We start from the raw sequence: 21,416 nt of genomic DNA, 5'->3' as shown, positions 1-21,416 counted from the left end.
CAAATACACTTTTACAATGTAACCTTTTAGTTAATCACATCAATATACCCAAGTAACTACTTTTGCTTGTTAAAAACTCATTTTCATATTTGCAAAGGTTGTAATAAGTTATATAGTAATAGTAAAGTTTTGTTACGCATCAGCAAAATGATAATGGCAGTTTTTTTTTTTTTTAAAGTTTGGTTTCAAGATTGGTCTGGAGCAGACTTGAAAAAAATGACTTGAAAACTCAAAAATTCTTGTTTTTCAAGTCTGACTTCAGTTCAATTTCGCTTCTTGCATTCTGTTCAAGTCAGACTTGAGATTTGAAGTCTGACTTGAAATTTCAAGTCCGCTTCTTGCATTCGGAAGGAATTTTTGCTTTCTCAAGTCTGGTTTGAAGTCAGACTTGAAAACGGTCTATTTTTGGCGGTTTTCAAGTCTGACTTGAGTTGAAGTTCGCTTTATGCATTCACTCAAGTCGTACTTTAGGTTTGAAGTTCGACTTCAAACTTGAAGTTCGGTTCTTGCATTCCACCCTAAGTTTAAATAAAGTAGTGATTTTTTATACAAAGCCAACTGTTGATATATTTTTTATAGTACATATAAAATTAAAGTAAATTCATTCTATTTTAATGTGTATTTTATTAAAACAATAATTACTAAAGCATTTAAGTTAATTCATTTTGATCAATTTTAACAATTTGATCTAGAATTTCTAGTTGTTTATTTTTATTTGTTTTGTTCTAAAGAAACCTATACATTTAACATAACAAAATAATGCAATATAAAACATTTTTAAACTGTCATACTGCTATAAACTGAAAATGACTCATTCAAATACATGAAGTTCATCTAAGAAATTATTTAAGGATAGCCTTGATATTGAATTTTTAGAAATGCTGATCGCCAAGATTTCATCAAAATAATTTATAAGGTTTACAGTAGTCATTAATGGAGTAAAGCATTAAGTTGACTCAAGGCTTTTTTTTTACCACAAGAGATGAAGATTACCTTCAAAATGTGTTTTTGGTATCACAGATGAACCAAAAAGCTTTCAAAATTAATTACTAAAGAAGAGTAATAAATGTAAAGGTAAATTTCAAAATAAAAAAAATTCTTAATTTTTCTAATTATTTTATCATTGGGTGTGTGTACATAATAGTGGGGAAGGGGGGAGGGTATCCATCCTTAACTGATTTTTGGGGATAGATGTCCATTGTGGAGAGGTAAAGGAGAGCATATGGCTTTAGTTCTGTGCTTTTTTTATGAGAAGTTGTTAGGTTCAATACAACTATATATACTTAAACATTAAAATATACACCAAAAGTCAAAACTTACATCTTTCACTACTAATTATCATAAAAACTAAAAATTAATAATTTTTAGACCTAGAGGTCCTAGTTTTTTTTTTTAAGTTGATATTCTGGACACCCTAATAGGAATTGATAATTAGTAAAAGGACATAATACAATAAAAGAAGAGCAATACTTCATAAGACACCACAAGTATAGTTAGTAAGCATCTGCTAGTTAGTAAGCATCTGCGTCTTGCATCAAAAAGTATTGTTATGATAATTTTTAGCAAGACTTAGCAAGACTTTTCAAGACTTAACAAGACAAGATCATAATGGTCTTGTCTTGTTAAGTCTTGAATCAATCAAGACTAACTTTTTAAAAAAATTACTTTATCAAGAAATAACAAGACTTTAAAAAAAATAAATTTTAAAAGGACTTTTCTTGTTTATAATTTTTAACAAGACTTTTCTTGTTAATGATTTTTAACAAGACTTTCATGGTGAATTCTTTTTTACCTATATAAGCAATCTTAGCCACCTTGCAAAGTTTGTGTTAATGAAACTATTAGATGGTATAGATGAGTGCAAAATTTTAAACTTGTACTATAATATGTCAATAAGGCTTCAGGCCTATTTCCGGTGAACTGTAAATAAACGGTGAAAAACCTTTGTTTGGATCATCTTTAGTTTTAAAAACTTTAATTTTGTGATTTTGAAAATGCCTCGGCCCCGTGGACTATTGTGGGAGCACTTTGAGCACATCAAAGGAGCTGATGGAGCTGCTACTGCAAAGTGCAAGAAGTGTTTCAAAACTTTTGCAATCAAAAGTTCCAATACATCCGGTTTGCTGAAGCACTTAAAAAATATCCATCCCCAAATTTTCAAATAAGTACAAAAGTCCAAAGACCAACAGAAAAGGCCTGCTGAAGAAATGGATGAGGAGGAGGAGGAGGAGCCACCGCAGAATGTAACAAAAGTTCAAGGACACAAAAAACAGTGCCTTGACAAACCAAGCACTTTCAACAACCGAGAAGGTCAACAAACAGTTAGGTTATATTTCTATTCTTATTTAAGTACTTTAATAACCATACTCTTAACATATCTTTGACTTTTCCCCTCAAAATATTGCGTTACATTTTTAAAACAAGCCTTATTTTTTTACCAAAATTATAAAAAATTCAATGTAAACTTTGTAAGTAAAAATTTAAAATTGACCTTTTCCAAATTTTCTTTTTTCAGTTCTTACACAAAGTATAAGACTTATGACACCAAACAACTCAGATGGGATCTGGAAATCATGAAATTCATCGCAAGGAACAATCTTCCCTTCAACATTGTGAACACACAAGCAACCAAGGACCTCTTTCACTTTGCAGACCCCAAGCTCACACTAAAGTCAGCAACAACATTCAGCCTGTTCAAACTACCTTTGTTGTATGAAAATGTGAAGTTCGCTGTTGACAAGGTTCTCTCAGAAGAATTACCTGGCTCTGGTGGCATGGCAGTGTCAACTGATCTCTGGACTTAAAGGGCAAATGATAATTACCAGTCATTGACCATCCACTTCATCAACACATCATGGAAACTTCAAAACTTCGTTCTCAATGCATCTCAAATCAAAGGTATATATTTCCTGTATTTCTCTATGGTTTTCATTATACAAAATACAAAAAAATATCTATTACAATACTGCTTTTTCCTTATCCTACAAAGACTGATGCAGTTTAAGCCTTTGACAAATTTTTATCTTATTATATTTGAATTGGCTAGTTTATATTTTCATTCCATTTACATGGCATGCATTTTCAACTCCATTGATTCCATCATTTAAAATTCAAATTGATTTTAGTTTCAATCAGCTTTTATTTCATACATGCATTAAGACTTTTTTTTGCCCAAAATTAATGTGGTTATTGAGTCTAGCAAACTTTTAATTTTACCTGACTTAAAGGTTTTAACCAAAAAAGGTAGTCTACTTTTCATTTATTCAAATAAAATTGATAAAAATTTGTTTAGGTCGTCACACTGGAGAGGCTATATCAAAGAAAATTGAGCTGCTGATGAAGGATGTCCCATGTGCTGAAGATCTTCCCATTGTTGCAGTTCACGATTCAGCAGCCAATATGAAGAATGCCATGAAGCGAAGCCAGATCATCGACATTTCCCTCCCCTGCTCTGATCACTTGTTGCAACTTGCAATTTCTGGTGCTGTTGCAGACTGTCTTAAGATGAGTGAGGCGGTAAAGTGCTGTACTGCCTTGGCCTCCAAATCCCACAAGTCAACTCTGGCAAAGGAAAGGATTCAGTTGGAATTTGAAATTGAAAAAGATGAATTGGATGTTACTTCAGGTAAAAATAATCCTTTGAATCAAATTGCCTGCATACTTTTTGAGAATAAATAAGCCAGTAGCTTGTGAGGAAGACTCTATTGAATAGGTAATAAAAGATTGATTGTCTCCAACAATTGCAGTTTGCATTAAGTCAATTATTTAATGCATAAAAAAATGTGTAATGTATTTATATTAATACTTGGTAATGTTTTGTTATACCCCAAAATGAATTGTTTTTTCTTTAGAGGAGAGTGAAAACTATGCTCAAATCATATCGCCTGTTGCTACAAGGTGGAATTCGGTGACCATGATGCTCAAAAGTGTGTTGAAAATGCGCAGGGCGCTCTCAAACATTCGGGACAATCCAGGTCGTGAGGATGGAAACCTATCAGATGTTATTCCAACTGAAGAAGATTTTGATCTGTTTGAAGAGTGTTTGGATGTAATGGTTCGTGTAGCAGAAATCTCAAAAGCATTTTCTGCTGAAAATCATCCAACTATCAACCGGGTAATGTCTCTGTTGTTTGAACTTCAATCCACTATTAAGAAAGAATTGGCCCAAAATCCATCAGCGGTGGCTGAGTCCTTCTTCAGAGCCCTAAACACTGAAATTGAAAAAAGGTTTCCAAAATGTGGTGGAATGGTGGCGGCCTATGCATTTGGCAACATGCTGAACCCTTTCTATCGTGGTGTGGGTGTGGAATGCATCAGTCAAAATTTTCCGGAAATGTATTCTTTGTTGATCACCAATCACGAAAATCACCAAATGTGGCTGACAAAAACGAATCAAGGTAAACAGCACTTTTTAATTTACATATATTTTCATCTTGCCCTCTGCATTGTAAACATTTTTTATTTGGATTCCTTATAATTTCTTTTTTAGAGACACCTTGCAGCCATTTTAAGATATTTCAAAAGATATTACTATAAAGCAAAATAAGATGATTGATCTTATTGTTTATTTAAAGTTAAGAAATTTTTACTTTTAGGTTGTGTCAGTATGATTTCTGATGAAGAGGAGGAGGATCCCCTAATGGCATTGGCACTCTCACAAGACCTTTGTGAAGCTCAGCGTCAACCAGCATTGTCGAAATCTCCGATTGAGACAGAGTGGGAGGAGTATAAATCAATGCAAAGGCCAACCAAAGATGATGGAGCAGGAAACATTTTAAATTGGTGGAAAGCAAATGAGAAGAAGTTTCCACTTCTGGCAGGCCTTGCTCGACGCTGGCTTTGCATTCCTGCATCATCAGCCTCATCAGAACGAGCTTTTTCTTCTTGTGGAAGCATTGTTTCTTGCAAGAGAACCAAACTTCAACCAGAAAAAGTAGATAAACTTCTTTATATTCAGAGAAATTATGACAATGTTGAAATTAGACGTTGGAAACTCGTCTCTAAAGATAAGTTTGATGAATTGCCAAGATTTGAAGATGAGGCATTTGAACTTTTGTCATTTTCTGGTCACAGCAAGGTGTAAATAATTATTTAGATTTTGGCAAACTTTTTTTTTCACTTAAACTTTTTCTATGTCTTTCCTCTTTTGAAAAATGAAATAAATATTATAAAATGAACCACTTTATACTTTGGGTCGTGGAAAGTATTATTATGAAAAACATTTTTTTTCAATTATAAGATCTATTAGAAAGGTCTTGAAAAGTCTTGTTAAGTCTTGTTAAGTCTTGTTAATCTTGAAATCATAAACCTATTACAAGACCCATTAGATAGGTCTTGAAAAGTCTTGTTAAGTCTTGCTAATCTTAAAATCATAAACTTATTTCAAGACCAATGTAAAAGAGTCTTGAAAAGTCTTGAAACATTTCAAGACAGCATAAGTCTTGTCGTAGTCTTGGTATTGAAATAAATTTATGTCAAGACGCAGATGCTTACTAGTTAGTATTTAAGGGGAAATAGAAAAAACTAGACCAAACAAACATTGCTTTATAGGAGAACCAATATCAAAAATGGAACAAAGTTAGTCACCAATAAATAAAGATGTTCTTTAATATCTTTTCTTTTTAAAACAAGAAAATCCTAACTTTTTGGAAAAAAATATGACTTGTAAGTTAGATTGGAATCATGAACTATTTTGTGATAATAAGTGTTACTATGTGCTAAAAAACATTAATTTCAAGTCAAGAAACTGATAGACAAGGACAAGAAACATCAAAAAGAGCAGCAAAGAAAGAAGATCAAAAAGAGCAGTTTAGGACAGCAGATTAAAGATTATCCAAATCTTTTAAGTTAATTTTAAAAAATATTTATTATAAAAAATTACATTTGCTTTAAAATACTATCAATTTCAGTCTTACTTTAATTATTGGAGAAACTAAAGTTGGGCCTAGTGAACAGTTCTTAGAATGCCTGAAGAATAATTGGGAATCTATTCTGAAAAACAAATATATTAACATTAAGCAACTAAGCTTAAGAAGAAAAATCGGAACTTTTATGGAAAACCAGTTGAACAAATTATTTTACTACTAATTACTAGTTTGCTAAATATATTTAATATTTGACTTGATATTAAATATTTTTTTAATGTGATTTATTTAATATGTAAACACAGCCTAATGAAGCTTTTTTATGACTTGAAACCTGCCTAAATAAATATATATTTCTCAAAATGATTGATACTATTTGGTGAAGAGATACCAAAATTCTATCTTCAAATTTTAATTGTTTATCATCATGCCAGAGTTATGGCCAGAGCAATATACTATTCAATATACAATCTGTTTCAGTACCAACTCACAATCATGTGGAATAGAGATGAAATACAGAAATTAGAATTTGATGTGGAATAGAGATAAAAAATAGAAATTAGCAATAAGCTATTAGCAAACCCCCAAATCTGCAAGCTTAGAAGAAAAAACAAGGTTTCGGGTCCTATCAATTTGCAAATTCATTGGACCTGAAATCTAGTTCTTTTCTGAGGTGCTGGAGATGAATGTAACTAAGATAGAATGTCTCTCCTTTGAATCAGCTTTTTTTTCTGGTTATATAAGATTCATAGACTTTGTTTCTAGAACTTACAACTTTAATGATATTGCTGAATACAACTAAGTTGATTAAGACTTTCAGGAAAGAAGAAGATTAATGAGCATATCTTCAATTCTTCTAGATTCCAAAAAATGGAAAGGAAATTAAAGCTCTGAAATGTCAAAAATTTTAAAAGACTATACATTAAAACAAGCAAAATGCTTTATTTTCTTTCTTCTGCAAATACAATGACCATTGCAATCCACTTCATACTCACACTCGTGCAAACCCACTTTAGATGGTGAAAAGGTTGAACAAAAAATTTACAATGGTATTTTTACTTGCTATGGCATTAAAGCACATGGTATTAACTTTAAAAAGTATTCCTAATTCATGTAAAAAATGAGCTAATTCTAAATACTTTATTTAGTTCTGTTAAAAATTAATACAAATATCTTTTTAATATAAGTGAATTGGACAGTAAAAAATCAAAAATTCAAAAATAAGGATCACCCTAACGTATATAAATACTTTACTTACATTTGGAAGAAAAAAAACTACATAAATCTACATTTATTCCAGTTAAAATGAACTCATACTTTTGATTGTCATCAAAAAATTTAGAGAAAAAAACCTGGTAATTTCTTCTCCTAATTTTGTTGGGTCTGTTGGATAAAACTTGACTCGAAAGAAAAACATAAAAGGTTGTCGGGAATCTAAAGAAAGAGTTTTAAAAACATGTGCAACTAAAAATTCTTTTTTATAAAATGAACAGTATTTAAGGAAATTAAGCATCTCATATAATTATAAAAAATGCTTACAACTCATCTGGTTGTAAACAAAAGTTATCATAAATCATCATTCAATCATCCCATAATATTTTAAGAAAATGTTCACTTTCTCCTCAAAAGGTTTCTCTACAATCTTAGGATACTCCACAAAAACCTTCAACTCAATTAAACAATATTGTAGATCCTTCAAAATCATTAGATTTTTTAACTTTTAACAAAAAAAAAAAAAAAGCCTATGCAATCCTTTTCTTAAAGTCAATAATAATTATATTATTATGTGTTTGATACTAACTGATTATTATATTGCTAAATGAAAATAATTTCTTCTTTTGCCCCACATAATATACACATTTTCAACTATTCAACATTCACAAGATCAGTTATTGTATTGATATTGTCAACGTTTTATTTTTCTGCCTATTTTCCATACAATAATTTTTTTTTACAAAAAAAATTAAAAACATAATTTGTTGCAATGATAATGAACATCTGACCATTATAGTCTACACCAGACTGATAATCTAACATTAAAATAATGCTGAAATAAAAAAATTCTACATATCAGTTGCTGAATGCAGGCTGCATTTACGATGTTGCTCTACTACTTGCAACTGCTTCTGCTCCTTTTTCCTAGACACACTGACAGTCATTTACTGAAGTCAGGTTTTCTATAACAGTTTTTGCAGTCTTGTAAATATAACTGTGACTTAAATCAGCTTTTAACTGGAAGGTCAAGAAAGCTGACATCAATACATACAGTTTGAAAGAATTTATACAACATCTGTGGATCTGTGATGTGCATGGGTGTGATTTCAATAGATGTGATTCTCAATCCTATATCATCCTTGATACCAACTATTTCTTTTATCTTATGACAGGTGGTGACTGAATAGAAGAAAAGTAACAATATCTAGGCTAATATATAGTAAATAGTTCAGGGTATATTACCCCAGATATCCATGACAATTGACATAAAGACATAGAATAACAAAGATAAAGTATGAGGATAAAAACACTGTAAGTAATTCACTAAGGCCTGCAGACCCCAGAATTTGAGCTAGTGAGACGCCAACTACATTTATAATTAGGTGAAAGTTAATCCAAGGCTGAAATCCTAATTTAGCTGAGTTGTTCAACAAGAAGTTACTAGATGTAAATGTATGTGCTGAGACAATAAAGTAAAAGGTAAAGAAATGAAAAAAAGGATTGTATACAGTGTAGAAAACTAATTTTGTCAGATAAGATTATAGATAGATTGTTCCGGTTTGTAGAAGCCAGGTCAAAAGTTATTTTTTGTGACAAGTCAAATTAATAAGTGTTTAATCCCAAAACACAAGAGATTGTAAAATGGCTGAAAGATGAGAAGTACCTTACAAAGCTTGGTGTACCAAGAATCCAGAAAGTTGGATGATCTACTGCAATCTGCTGATTTATTGCCCATCATGGTTTTGGATGTTGCAACACATACATTGGTCAATCAACCAATTCATCTACAAAAAAACATTTGAGAACACACTTTTATCATATTTGATCCTTTTTCATGGAGATCTTTGAAATTTCAACAAGATGGAGCAACTGCTCACAAAGCAAAATAAGTCATTGGTTCACTGAGAAAAATGTAACAGTATTAATATGGCATGCTTAATCACCCGATCTAACCTCTATAAAAAGTAATTGGTCAGAAATGGACAGAAAAATGGTAACCATGCATATCACATCAGTTAAGGACCTCCAAGAAAAGCTGAAGAAAGTTTGTTTAGATTTATCATGCGAATTATGCTAGAAATTGATCAAATCTATGCCAAAATGCTTCAGATAATGTTACTAATCTAAAAGGGGTCACTTTAAATATAGACATTTGTATTGCATCTATTTTTAATTGCTACTTTTGAATATTATGTATTATCCATTGTATTTTTTTATTTTTTTTTTATTTCTTTTTATTTTTTTAATTTTTTTGTCATAAGATAAAATATGTGTATTTCTTTTAAAAATATTAGTTTAATCAGCAATAAGTAAATTTAAAATAGAAAATTTTTAAAAATCTTAATCTGTTCAAATGCTAATTAACAACAGCTAAAAAGGTATGTGTGGGTATGAATATGTATTAGGGTAATAGCATTTTTACAACCTAACCTTCCTATTGTTTAGTTTACAAATTTAATTTACAAAAAAAAAAATTCACTATGGAAAAAATAAGATCAACAGTTTCTCAGCTGTTTCAAACTAGAAAAACACCAAGTGAGACTTAAGATTTTGAAACCTTAAGTTAGCCAATCTGGTGTCTATATAATCTTAAAGTGTCTCAGAGAAACTGGTTCTGCTCTTCCAAAGGTGAGAAGCACTCCAAATCAAAAAACCAGAACACCCAGCCTAATCAAGAACATTCAATAAAAAATCAGGAGAAATCCAAAGAGAAGCATAAGAAAATTGGCTTCAGCAGTAAATGTCAGCTATGGTACGATGCAAACCATATTTGAAGTTCATGAAAACTAACAGCATTCAAAAAGAGCAAAGCTCACCTGCTTTTAAACCACCAAATCAAAATGGTTGAGTGGAGCAAAGCTTCTTTTTGATAAGCTTAAGGATGGCTCACAACCGTCAGTGCTGTGGACAGAGGAGAAATTATTTACAATGCAAAAAATACACAATAAGCAAAATGAAGACACCCCAGTGAATGAGTGAATAGCTTATCAGCGTCAAAAACTAGGGTCTGTAATGGTTTGGGCAGGTGTAACCTCAGCAAGTGAAAAACCATCCCTTATCTTTATTGAAGAGGGGGGTAAAAATAAACCAACATTAGAGTTGGCCCTATATGATTAATAACATATAATTGTTTTTGTTTCATTTCTTTAATGATAAGTTCTAATGTAATAATCAGCATTTATTTTACTTACAATTAAAGATTGTGCTTTTAACTTTTTGGATTTAGGTTGGACCTAAATCTGAAAAATAATTTATGTTAAAAGTTATTTCAATTAGTATTAAGCTGGTAGTTTTTGAAGAAATAATGGCTAGAAAAAGCATACCCAAAGTGGTTTGATGGCAAATAATTGATATGGTGAAAGCTGGTAAACAGAACTGCGAAATAAGTATAGTGCCTAATGTTTCAGAGAAATGTGTTTGAACTACAAAGAAAAATAATGAGATGACCAATAGTGCCAAAGTATTAATAAAGACTGGTAGGCCACCTAAGAAAACAGACCAAGACAAAAGTAACTTCTTTCAAAAGGCAAGGAAAAACCTTAAAATTAGCATCAGTAAACTAGCGTGAGTTTAACAGCAAGTTTAAAAATACTACTACTAAAATGAAAGTTAGAAGGATTTTAGATAAAAAGGAACCGATTCATATAAAGCAGCTAGAAAGCCATTGCTCAAAATTGAGGATAGACTCAAATGGCAAAAACAGTGTAGAGAAAGAATTCACAGGACTGTAGAAGGTTGGAGCAAAGTCATCTACTAGGGGTGGTAATCGATTAACGATTAATCAATTAATTTCCAAACGATTAATCAAATAATTTGAAAAACTGTTTCAAGCGTTTCAATTTTTAAAGCCGTTTTAAAAATCAAAAAAATTTGGCATTTTTTGACAACAAACTTTTACCTTGTACCGCTGTGAAATGTAAACAAATAATATACAGTAAAATCTCTCTAATTTGAATCTCAATAATTCCAAAACCTCCATAATTCGATTAAATGTAAAGTCACCGTGAAATGCAAATCAAAAGAGTCAACATTCTATAATTCAAAAATATCTCTAATTCAAACTTTTATTTCTCCCCGTAAAATTTGAATTACAGAGATTGTACAGTATCTTCAGTGCGGTAGTACAAAAAGCCTGGTCGAAAGAATCCGGATTGAATCTGACCATTGATATCTTTGGATGTATCACTGATGGTGCTTCAATTATGAAGAAAATGGGACGAGAAATGGGGGTTATTCACCAACCATGCCTTTGCCATGGGATTTATCTTGCAGTATGTGATACTCCTTATAAGAAAAAAAGTTAGCAATGGAAACAACTCAAGAAGAACTAATCAATGATGAGGATGATGATAATGAAGAAGCTGAATCTGATCCTGATGATGTTAATGACAATGAAGAATGCTGGAATGAAGAAGATAATAGTTTTGTTTATGAGGGAACCCAGTTTATTGAGGACTATGGCATTCTTATATCAAAGGTTCGTAAAAAAAGTCAAAATGTTTAGAAAATCACCACTTAAAAATGATATTCTTCAAAACATTTGTAAAGCCGATTTAGGAAAAGAGCTTAAGTTTATTCTGATATTAAAACAGGATGGACTTCTCAATTCAGTATGTTAAAACGATTCTTGGAATTAAAAAGTGCTATTGGAAAAGCTCTTGTGGATATATCCAGAACTGATTTGATTTTAAAAGAAGAAGAAATAAAACAGATCTCTGATATTGTTCAGGGACTTCATATTGTAATCTGATAAAATCTAAAAAAATTATTTTGTTTTTAATCTTAAAGAGCAAAATACTAATAAAAGTCAAAATTTATTTACTGTTGTCTCTGAGAGAATTAATAAAAGAAGAAATTGTAATATTGTTGGTTTACTTTGCCAGTTAGATAATCCAGGTTACTATAAGTCAGATTCAGAATCACCAGGTAATCTTTTAAAGTACCCAAACAAAAATGATATTGTTAAAACAGCAAGAGAAATGTATGTACGCTTGCTTCTATGTTAGGATAACCAAAGGAATAGTGAATTAGAAGTAGCATCTGAATTTAAATCCACTTCTAATATGGAACCAATGAGAGAAAAAACTAAAGCTGAAGAACAAGCAGAAATTCTATCACCTACAACTTCATTAACTAACTTGTAATTCATCCCCTCAAGAAATTTTGATTTGTATTAAACATGAAATGTCAGTATTTGAAAGCACTGGAAAAAGACTATGCGTTTTATAAAAGACTTACAACGCCATGCCTAGCCTTCCCCCATCTTCTATAGAAGCAGAAAGAAGTTTTAGTACTGCTTGTTAGTTTATTACTAAGTAACAAACTAGTTTAAATGGTAATAGTAATAAAAACTTATGTTTTTTAAGATCATATCTGACGAAAAAAAAAGAAATAAAACCTTAATGAGTAGTAATATACTTTTTTTGTATTGACGCCAAAATACATTAGAACTTGTTATGTTGCCTATGGTGGCTATTTCAAATACTGATTTGGCATTCATCTATATATACATACAGTTTTTTTAGTGCTTTATTGTAATCCAAATTTTTTTTTTTTTTCTTGTAGTAAAATATTGATATTAAGCTTTCTTTTTTTTTTTTTTTTTTTTTTCTATTAATTAATGTTTTTTTATATCAGAAATAAAAATATTAAAAACAATATCTTAAATAATATTTGTTTTTTTTATGTAAAATGTAGGCTTTTCTGGTTAAAATTAGGTTTATCTATAAATGCGTGCACAACTGCATTATACATATATACATATTTATATATACATATATACTATATAACTAACCTTTTAATTGCTTCAAAATTTCTTTATTTAGTTTTAACCAGTGCTAAAGAGTAAATAAAAAGCAAATGATTATTTAAAATAGGAAAATCTCAATTGCATTGATTGAAATATTTGTTAAAAATTAGTTTTTTTAACATTCTGTAATTCAATTGTAGTACTTTTAAAAATAAAAAAAGTAATAAGTGTCTATTTAAGTGGTATTTGACTTTTGTTACCAAAATATTTTTCTTATATGTAAAAAAAAATGTTAATCATATTCAAAGCTTAGCTTTTTTATTTATTTACTACTTACAGCCAGGTTACCATAATCAATTTGTGCAATATAGAATTGGATTTTGAACATATATTTAACTTATTAAAATGATCATTCATAAAAATCTAGCATAAATGTTGCATTAAACTGAAGTCCTTGAACCTTCATTCTGGCTAATTGCAGAATGAAGATTCAAAGGTAGATTTGTAAATGACAGACATAAGATTTGAGACTAGTTTTATTGAATCCTGCAGACTTAGTTGTCTATAAAGTCAGCAGATGGTTTAACAGTAACATTAATACTTTATCTTGTAAGAGATGGATAGTGCTAAGATTTCAAAACCTACCACAAAAATAGAAAACAAGTTGTGGCTGAATGCCATGATAAACTGAACCATTAAAGAAAGAAGTTTGGTTGATATAAGAACATATCACTTTTTTCTATTACAAAGTGGTCACAAAGCTAACAGTTTGTGATGCATCACTTTTAATGGATAGTAAAGGCTATATAAAAATCTGAATGTTTAGAGATGAATTCAAGTTTCCAAATAAGAAGAGAATTGTGTAGCAGACATCTGTCGCTTCACAGTTACTTTGGCATGTTTTAGAGCAAAATCAGTACCATCACTTGTATTGATCTTGAGATTTTTAAGGAAATTGACAAATACAAGAAATAGAATTAAATAGCCTCTAATAATATGATTGGGAAAATCCTAGGACATTTATGGTGTTTGTTCAAGGAGCTCATTTGCACTAGCATTCTTTGATGATGGTATAAAAGATGACATCTAATCATTATTAGTTTTGTGTGACAGTCTTTATAAAAAAGACTAAGAGCCTGGTGTTAATAGAAACTCAAGAAAATGTTAATGATTTTTAATTTGATGAAATACCTAAAAAATGCAAACTTCATCACTTAAAATGATTTCTTTAGAAACAAGATTAGAAAGCCAAAAAACAATATTGACTTAACCAGACAAGTATATTGATTCAAATAGCCAATTTGATTACAAGATGTCTATTAAAATGCATTTTTTTACATTGTCAGTAACTATTTTTCAAAGATGTTAGAAACATTTTAATTTAAGAGAAAGAGGAATATTTTCACCATGATATTCAAGCAATCAAAAGATATTATCAAGATTGCTGCTTCTGTAAAAGGAGAATATTTCTGGAACCAGTTAATGGGTGTTCTTGACATGTTAGATGCAAAAGAAAACATTTTTTATATATTTATATAATTACTAAATATTGACTTTTATTGTGTAAGGTATGTACTGTTCCTAATACAGTAACAATTCTTAAGATTTAGAGGATTTAATGGAGCGATAAAGAAAAAAAACATATTGAAGAAGCAGCTTTGAAACTTATAACTGTCTTTGGATTATTAAAAAGTATTAAATATATGTAATTAGAAATAAGAACTTTATATTTTTAGTTGAACTTTCATTAGAGGTCATAAATATTAGTTAGAGTGAGAAAATATTAAGTGGCTGTATCAGTTTTAAAATAGTTATTATTATAAACAATAATGGCTGAATAACTAGTTATTGCTTATTGAGAATATATTATCTATACATTTAAAACAGAGAATTAGAAAATCAGTGGCAGTTAGGGGAAAAGCAGCAAAAAAATTGAATTTCATTCCATTTCTATAAATTTAGTGTTTTTTTATTTAAAAATTATTTAACGAATTGAACTTTATGAAGCAAGAGCCTTCAGCCCTCCAAATACTTATGAGAACATATATTAAAACCCATACTTTTAAATATGGGTTTTGCCATTAAAACCCATAATTTTAAATATCAAATCAATAATTTAATTTTCTTTCAGCCGAAACCAATTTTTTTTTATATATGTATGGTAGTCTTTCATTGGCAAAAATCTAAGAAACAAGTAAGAAGTTACTAATACTACTGGCTTAATTAACTCTACTAATTTGAGCACAAATGTCTTGGTGAAACTGTTGTTGATTTGCCAGCTAACCACAGCAACAATTATAAGAGATCTGCTGCAATATAGGCTCCATTAACCAGAACTTGCTAATTTATGTAAAAGTTTCATTGAGATCTTTTAGCCTAACTTGATACAAAACAAATTTTTTGAAAGGTTCAAAAGAACACAATAGACACTGTCACAAATTTCAATCTTTTAAAACCTCTTTGAATAAATTTCATAACTTATAACAAAGGTGGTTAGGTACCATATAAAATTATTTAATTCATGTTGTATTATTTTTAATTGGTTACGGTTAAAATTCAAATGAAGAAATTTTTGTATATATAAGTAATTTATAACTATTTAAACAAAAAAATATGATTATTTACTTAGATCTTAACACTTATTTACTGAAAAAGGAATATTTATTAACAATATTCCTATTACAAGTTAGTAGTATTTAAAATGTTTGTCTGTATCAGATTAAAGCAAAGCTTTTTTTTCAATAAAAGCAAAATTAAAAAAACCAATCCTTACTCTCTGTTTATTATTATCAACATATCGTAGACTAAAATAATCCTTTTCCAGCAGATTTAGATGGTTGCACACAAAATCAAGTAATCCTGATCCTATTGTCTCTTTCTAAAAATTAGGGAAAAAAGAACAATGAACTGATAAACAATAACTTAGATATGATTTGTTTTGTTAAACAACTTTTTGAATATAAATTGGTGAGCCTTTCTTTAAAGAAAAACACTATAAGTAAAGAACCATATGTAATTTTAAAAATTTACCTAATGTGGTACACTATTTATTTAACAAGGAAGTATAAAGAACCGGGCAGCTGTCACCTTTGAGTATAAAACTACAACTTTTATCTCAGCTCACCCACATCTAAACTGCAAGTTGAGGACTGCTCAATGGTAAATAGTATATTTCATTAATTATGTTACTTGCTGTGAGATAACCAATTTTTGAAAGAAAAAAAATTTCACAATCTTTTCTAAAGATATTTAAGTTTTCAATCTTGTGACCTTTAAATAATCAAAACCTTTATAAAAAAATTCAAATCTTAAATCTTACATAGACAACTTACTTATTATTGCACCTCAGGAACAGATTAATCAATATCTCATTATAATCAAAAAATTAAACTCTACTACTACTACTAGTACTTCTACTATTATATATATATATATATATATATATATATATATATATATATATATATATATATATATATATATATATATATATATATATATATATATATATATATATATATATATATATATATATATATATATATATATACTTTTGACTACTAAGGTATACATTCATTTTATTTTTACCTTAAAATCAAATGAAATTTCCGAATCGTCGAGCAACCGAACTTTACAGTTTGGATTTTCAGTCAAATTATTTTTGCTTTCCCTCATCTCAGCATTCTTTTTTGGTTATTATATCATATAGTGGAGAGAGTTATTTGTAACAGTCTATATCTCCAGTAGGTCTAAATTTTACCGTCAATGGATTCAATCAACATCGCATATTAACGAAAAACAATTAACCAAACCCACTTACTTATGTTCTCTAGAACAATAGCTTGTTACTACTCCGGAAAACAAAGAAAAAAAAAAGCGTTTTCCGAAAGGGGACTAGAGAGCGGACAACCGCGATTTTCGATTATCGATTAATGACCAACCAAATTAAAAATTTAATGATTAATTCGATTAAAGTTGTGTGGCCGTTTTAATCAGTTTCGAGTAAACTATTAATCATTTTAATCAAATTGTCTAACAATTAGTCATTTTATTCATTTTAAATCTAATTAGTTTTTTTAAATTTCTAATACTCCTTGTTCATAAAAAACTCGATAAAATATTTTTTTTTATTTTAAGAGAAATACATAAAATGAAAAACACAATGAAACACATTTTTGTTTTAACATTTATTGTACAAAAATCACGAACACATTAAAAGATGGCAAACAAAAAGTCTCTCAATTAGCTTAGCTATTTTTGTTGGTTTGTTTAAGAGGCAAGGCTTCAGATGATTTAGGAATTTTTCCTCTTTTTTGAAGGCTGTCGTGTTGGCTACTCTGCCAAAGCATTATCTTCAAGTTCATTTAAATCTGAGCTTCTTCCAGGATTGGTTGAGTCAGAATTTGTGGCAGAAGAAGGTTCAGAGTCTAAAATATCATTCAAACTCTCAGCAAGGACATCCTCAAAAGTAAACTGAACAATAATTTAATCGAGTTATTGCAGCTACCTTAATTAAAAAAATCAAATCGATTAAAAATCAAATTTCATGAATATTAATCGTTTTAATCATTTAGACGCTCTCTTGTCCCGCGATCGTTTATAGAAAACTCGCTCTAATTAACTTTTTAATCGTTTGGTTTTTTTTTTGATCATTAATCGAAATAATCGATATTAACGAATAAAATGATCACATAGGACGGTTGGCCAGTCTCTAAAGGGGACGTCCATAAAGTACGTACGCAGTAAAACCAATGCTTTTGGACCCCCTCCCCCCTTGTACGCACTTGTACGCTTTTAACACCCCCTCCCTCTCTGCGTACGTACGCGTTATTTATTAAAAAAGTATGACCTCCCCCCCCCAAAAAAAAAAAAAGTTTTCAAATCATTAAATACAAAAAAGATCAATTTAGCTATTTATATTTCCATAAATGGTGACTTAAATAAATTGAAAATGTTATGGAAAACAGGCATGAACTCTACTTCTAATCTTTCATTAGTAATCTCCTTACTGACTTCTTCACTTTCACTTAAATCACTCTCCATATCATTCTTTATTTTTTGTTTTTTATGTGCTTTCTTGTGCCGTTTCATTGCTGCCTCGCTCGGCCAGTATTTATTGCATTTGTCGCAAATTCCGTTTAAAAGCTTTTTTTCCAATGAAGGACAATACAGATCAAATGGTATAATTTTGTACTTTAAGCCTTCTGTAGGTATATCTTGTAGCAAAAGCTTATGCATCAGAGGTGCCAAGTTTGAATGGTTTGATATGTTTTTAAAATATCGAGACGGTTCCATCGCTTTGTAACCATTCTCGCAGTACTCGTAGATGGCCGGAAATGGAATGAAACGTTGGGGGATGGTATTCAGCCAATTTGTTTCAAACGATGAACAACATAACTTGTCCTGGCATTTCACAGTTTGTAGACAGTATCGCGATTGCTGGCAATGTTTCTCTACCCAAACAGGATCAGGATTCGGCGGTTTATATGCTTTTCCAACTGGTACTGCCCGGCAATTAACAAGGTAACCGTCGATGACGGTTTTCTCCCAAACTTGGGATAAAACGTCAGCCGCTTTTTGAAAATTTTCTACCTCCAGTTCTTGGTTGATTGTCTTCCCAGAAGAATCAAGGTGATCGCCAAAATAATCATGGGGAAGAACTATTCCAGCCAAATCATGAGAAAGAGGTGCCATTCTTCTTTCAATGGGGTTGAAGGCTGAAAGCCCAGCTGCATTCACACCGTGAAGCAAGCCATCTAAATCCAGCAAGCGGAAGAGATCAACAGCAGCTGCTAACGTTTTAGGGAAGCGCGGTGCCTCATCTTGAGCTCCATCAGTCTCCATTAACATAATTGGTTTACGTCTAACCGTCTTGGTTTCAAAAAGCTCCCTAACATCAAAAGCATGTGTAAAAGCATTCGATGTATCGTGTTTCCCACTTCTTATGCGTATGAAAGTGTCTTCACTGTAGGATACATTTCCATTATTGTTAACTTCGCATATGCCATACACCGATGGGATTAACTTGTGCTGTGGGCCAACGACAAAGTCATGATCAATAAGTTTGACCATGTATTCCATATGCATCAGCAACGGCACTTGAAGGCTTGCAGCAGTAAGACCCAACGGTACCCTGGCTTTTTCATCATTGGACATGAAAAGCACAGCTTTTGGTCCAAACAATTTACAAACTTCAAACATGTCATCAATAGAAGATTTGGCAAACATTCTACCATCATTTCTTTTTCGCAGTGAATTTTCTGGACGTAGTAGCTTCACAGGAACTGTTTTTACATGCTTTTTTCCTTCATGAGTGTTTTCACGTCGTGGTAAAAGACGAAGGTACAAACCACTTCTACTCAAGTTGAAGCCTATTTTCGTCAGCTCTTTCTGAAGATCATCCAAAGTGGAGACACTGCGAAGACATTCTGTTCTTCGACGCTCATCTGCTGCTGATGAATTTTGCACAACTTTTATGATTGTTGATAAAAGTTCTGGTTGATCAATTTCGAGCCGTGGTCGTCCAGGATGGTTTCGCATAAACTGTTTCAAAGCACTTGATACTTCAGGGTTGTTTTGACAAACTGTTTCGATGCCCTCTTTAAGTTTTTGTCTCCGTTTTCTTTGTCGTGCCGATTCACGAATTAATCTGAAAACAAAATATTACATAAATCTTTGATTCCGTTATAAAACCTTCTATACTTAAGGTTTTCTGGATTCTGCAAACTTTGTAAATCCTCAATTAGAAGTTCTTATTGACAATTTAAAAAACAAAATTTTGAAAGTTACTGCCTGCTTAAAAGTTTGGTTTTTATGGCCAAGACGTCTGTCTATACTTCTTAGCTCTATTCGATATATCTCTTAACATTTACCTGTCCAAGTTTGTTTTTTCTCTTCTTATGCTTTATTTCACATTGTCTAATTGTTTCCTCGTTACAGTAGACAAACCAGAATCGCGTAAGATTATCAAGGATGAAAGCTGTGATTCAAGATCTGAGATTTTCTTCCGACTTTTAACTTGCGCCGGATTTGCTCTTTCCTTCTCGTTTGATGTTAAATCTAAATTAGGAAATTATCAAAAATAAACTATTATAAATTCTTGATAGTTATAGAGATTGGATGTAGAGAAAATGGTCAAGTTGTCCAATTATGATGAATAAAACTATGCAATTGCAATATAGTCGTACAATGTAGTTTAATTACCAATTCGGTTGAATTCAATATATAGAAAATCATGAGAGAAAAAGTTTGTAAATTATTACAAAAAATGGCTTACTAAGTTCAATTTTTTCAGGTTCTGTCGTAGTTGCGTTCGGAAAACTTTGTAATTTATTCGACGAAGACGGCACTGGATGGATATCTTTTTTCTTTTTGCTAGGCGGTGATAAAGCATTTCCTCAGAATGACATGATTGATCCTTTTGACTTTTTTGCTTTCACTTTTAATTCGTTTACTTTTTTTTCATACAAAGACTGATCATATTTTACTATTTTCCACAACTACTGTGCGTGCTGATACTGCTTTTGTTTTTCAAGTGTTGAATATGCTTTCTTATATAACTCAAGGAGTTGAAGATACTTTTCCTCGTTTCCAACAAATTCGTTCGACATCTTGGGAGTAAGCAGTTTCTTTTTGTTGCAACGTTTTCAATTATTCGATTAGAAAGATAAAAGTTTTTGTTTATTTGGAAATAAACGATTTCATCATAGGATTCAGTGTCGTTAAAGCGAAGAACGTAAAAAAATAACTCGACTCAAATTAATTGCAGTTACATTTCGCAATGAAAGGTGCTAGTCTTTATTAGCATTAAAATTGTTGTTTTTAAAAATATTTGTTTTTTATAATCAGAAAAAATACATTTAAACTTTAATAATAGTTTGAAGTAGTACATCGTTAATAAAAAATTAATAATAAAATATTAATTTAAAATAATAAAAAAGTAACTTGTTGTAACGTTTTAATTGAAAAGATAAAAACCAGGTTGCGTAATTTAAAAAAAAGATTTTTTACATTCGAAAAGTTCGTTGCTTTTTATGCAGATCAACTTTAAAAAATAATTCCTGAGAAAGATAGTCAAACCGCGTACGTACTCGCTGTCTTGAACACTCCCCCTCCCCTTGTACGCATTTGTACGTTATTTGGAAACCCCCCCCCCTCCCCCCATACCCGCGTACGTACTTTATGGATGCCCCCAAAGCTGATCTAATTTTTTTTTTATTATTCCTATTGCATTTTGGGACCAGTTTAACGCAGAAAAAAAAACTCCTTAAAAGTAAATTTTTTGTTAAAATATCTTAATTATATTCGATAACTAAAAACTAATACATTTACAATAAAATCTGGTGAAAAAGATTCTGAAATAGTAATATTTATTAATATACTTAATAACTTAATTTATCGTTTTTGAAAAAAAAAAGATTTTATTCCTTAAAACAATCCGTTTTTTGGATTTTCAGAAAACAATCCAGATATGGATAAACAATCAGAAGTTAAGGAAGCCCAGTAAAAATTTGATTGACACGCAGTATTTAATATTAGGAAAAGAACAGCTCAAACTTGCGCGCTTAACCCATGTGCAATTATTGGTA

The 21,416-nt window shown here is 30.6% G+C and overlaps 3 protein-coding genes across 5 annotated transcripts in view; 1 reads left to right on the top strand and 2 right to left on the bottom strand.

Moving 5' to 3' along the window:
• Window positions 1-16,667, bottom strand: part of LOC145187371 (FERM domain-containing protein 3-like) — a 48,032-nt gene extending 31,365 nt beyond the window's left edge. For both annotated transcript variants that reach the window (XM_090088343.1, XM_090088351.1), the window contains exons 1-4: window positions 16,417-16,667; window positions 15,602-15,706; window positions 12,874-12,916; window positions 7,217-7,298 (exon numbers count right to left, since the gene is read on the bottom strand). In XM_090088343.1, coding sequence (XP_089944469.1) covers window positions 7,217-7,298; window positions 12,874-12,916; window positions 15,602-15,706; window positions 16,417-16,503 — 317 coding nt within the window. In that variant the 5' untranslated portion in view covers window positions 16,504-16,667. The remainder of the gene's footprint in view (window positions 1-7,216; window positions 7,299-12,873; window positions 12,917-15,601; window positions 15,707-16,416) is intronic.
• On the top strand, window positions 1,962-5,177 carry LOC149893062 (uncharacterized). Of its 2 annotated transcripts, none has more exons than XM_090088361.1 (5): window positions 1,962-2,326; window positions 2,516-2,898; window positions 3,293-3,625; window positions 3,852-4,397; window positions 4,596-5,177. In XM_090088361.1, exons 3-5 carry the CDS (start codon window positions 3,337-3,339, stop codon window positions 5,081-5,083), a joined length of 1,323 nt encoding a protein of 440 aa, XP_089944487.1. In that variant the 5' UTR covers window positions 1,962-2,326; window positions 2,516-2,898; window positions 3,293-3,336; the 3' UTR covers window positions 5,084-5,177. The 2 variants fall into 2 exon arrangements, with proteins under 2 accessions (XP_089944487.1, XP_089944484.1); XM_090088358.1 differs by having other exon boundaries at window positions 1,977-2,321.
• Window positions 16,668-17,733: 1,066 nt separating the features above from the next.
• Window positions 17,734-20,600, bottom strand: LOC149893061 (uncharacterized). Its single transcript, XM_090101321.1, has 3 exons — window positions 20,105-20,600; window positions 19,701-19,887; window positions 17,734-19,477 (listed from the first exon to the last, which is right to left on the bottom strand). Exon 3 carries the CDS (start codon window positions 19,366-19,368, stop codon window positions 17,743-17,745), a length of 1,626 nt encoding a protein of 541 aa, XP_089957447.1. The 5' UTR covers window positions 19,369-19,477; window positions 19,701-19,887; window positions 20,105-20,600; the 3' UTR covers window positions 17,734-17,742.
• Window positions 20,601-21,416: the final 816 nt, after the last annotated feature.

This window comes from Hydra viridissima, unplaced genomic scaffold, assembly GCF_058129835.1.
Source record: "Hydra viridissima isolate aposymbiotic clone 2 unplaced genomic scaffold, HvirCarnegie_v1 scaffold_1, whole genome shotgun sequence".
Taxonomy (NCBI): domain Eukaryota; kingdom Metazoa; phylum Cnidaria; class Hydrozoa; order Anthoathecata; family Hydridae; genus Hydra; species Hydra viridissima.
This window is presented reverse-complemented; position numbering and strand designations above follow the sequence as displayed.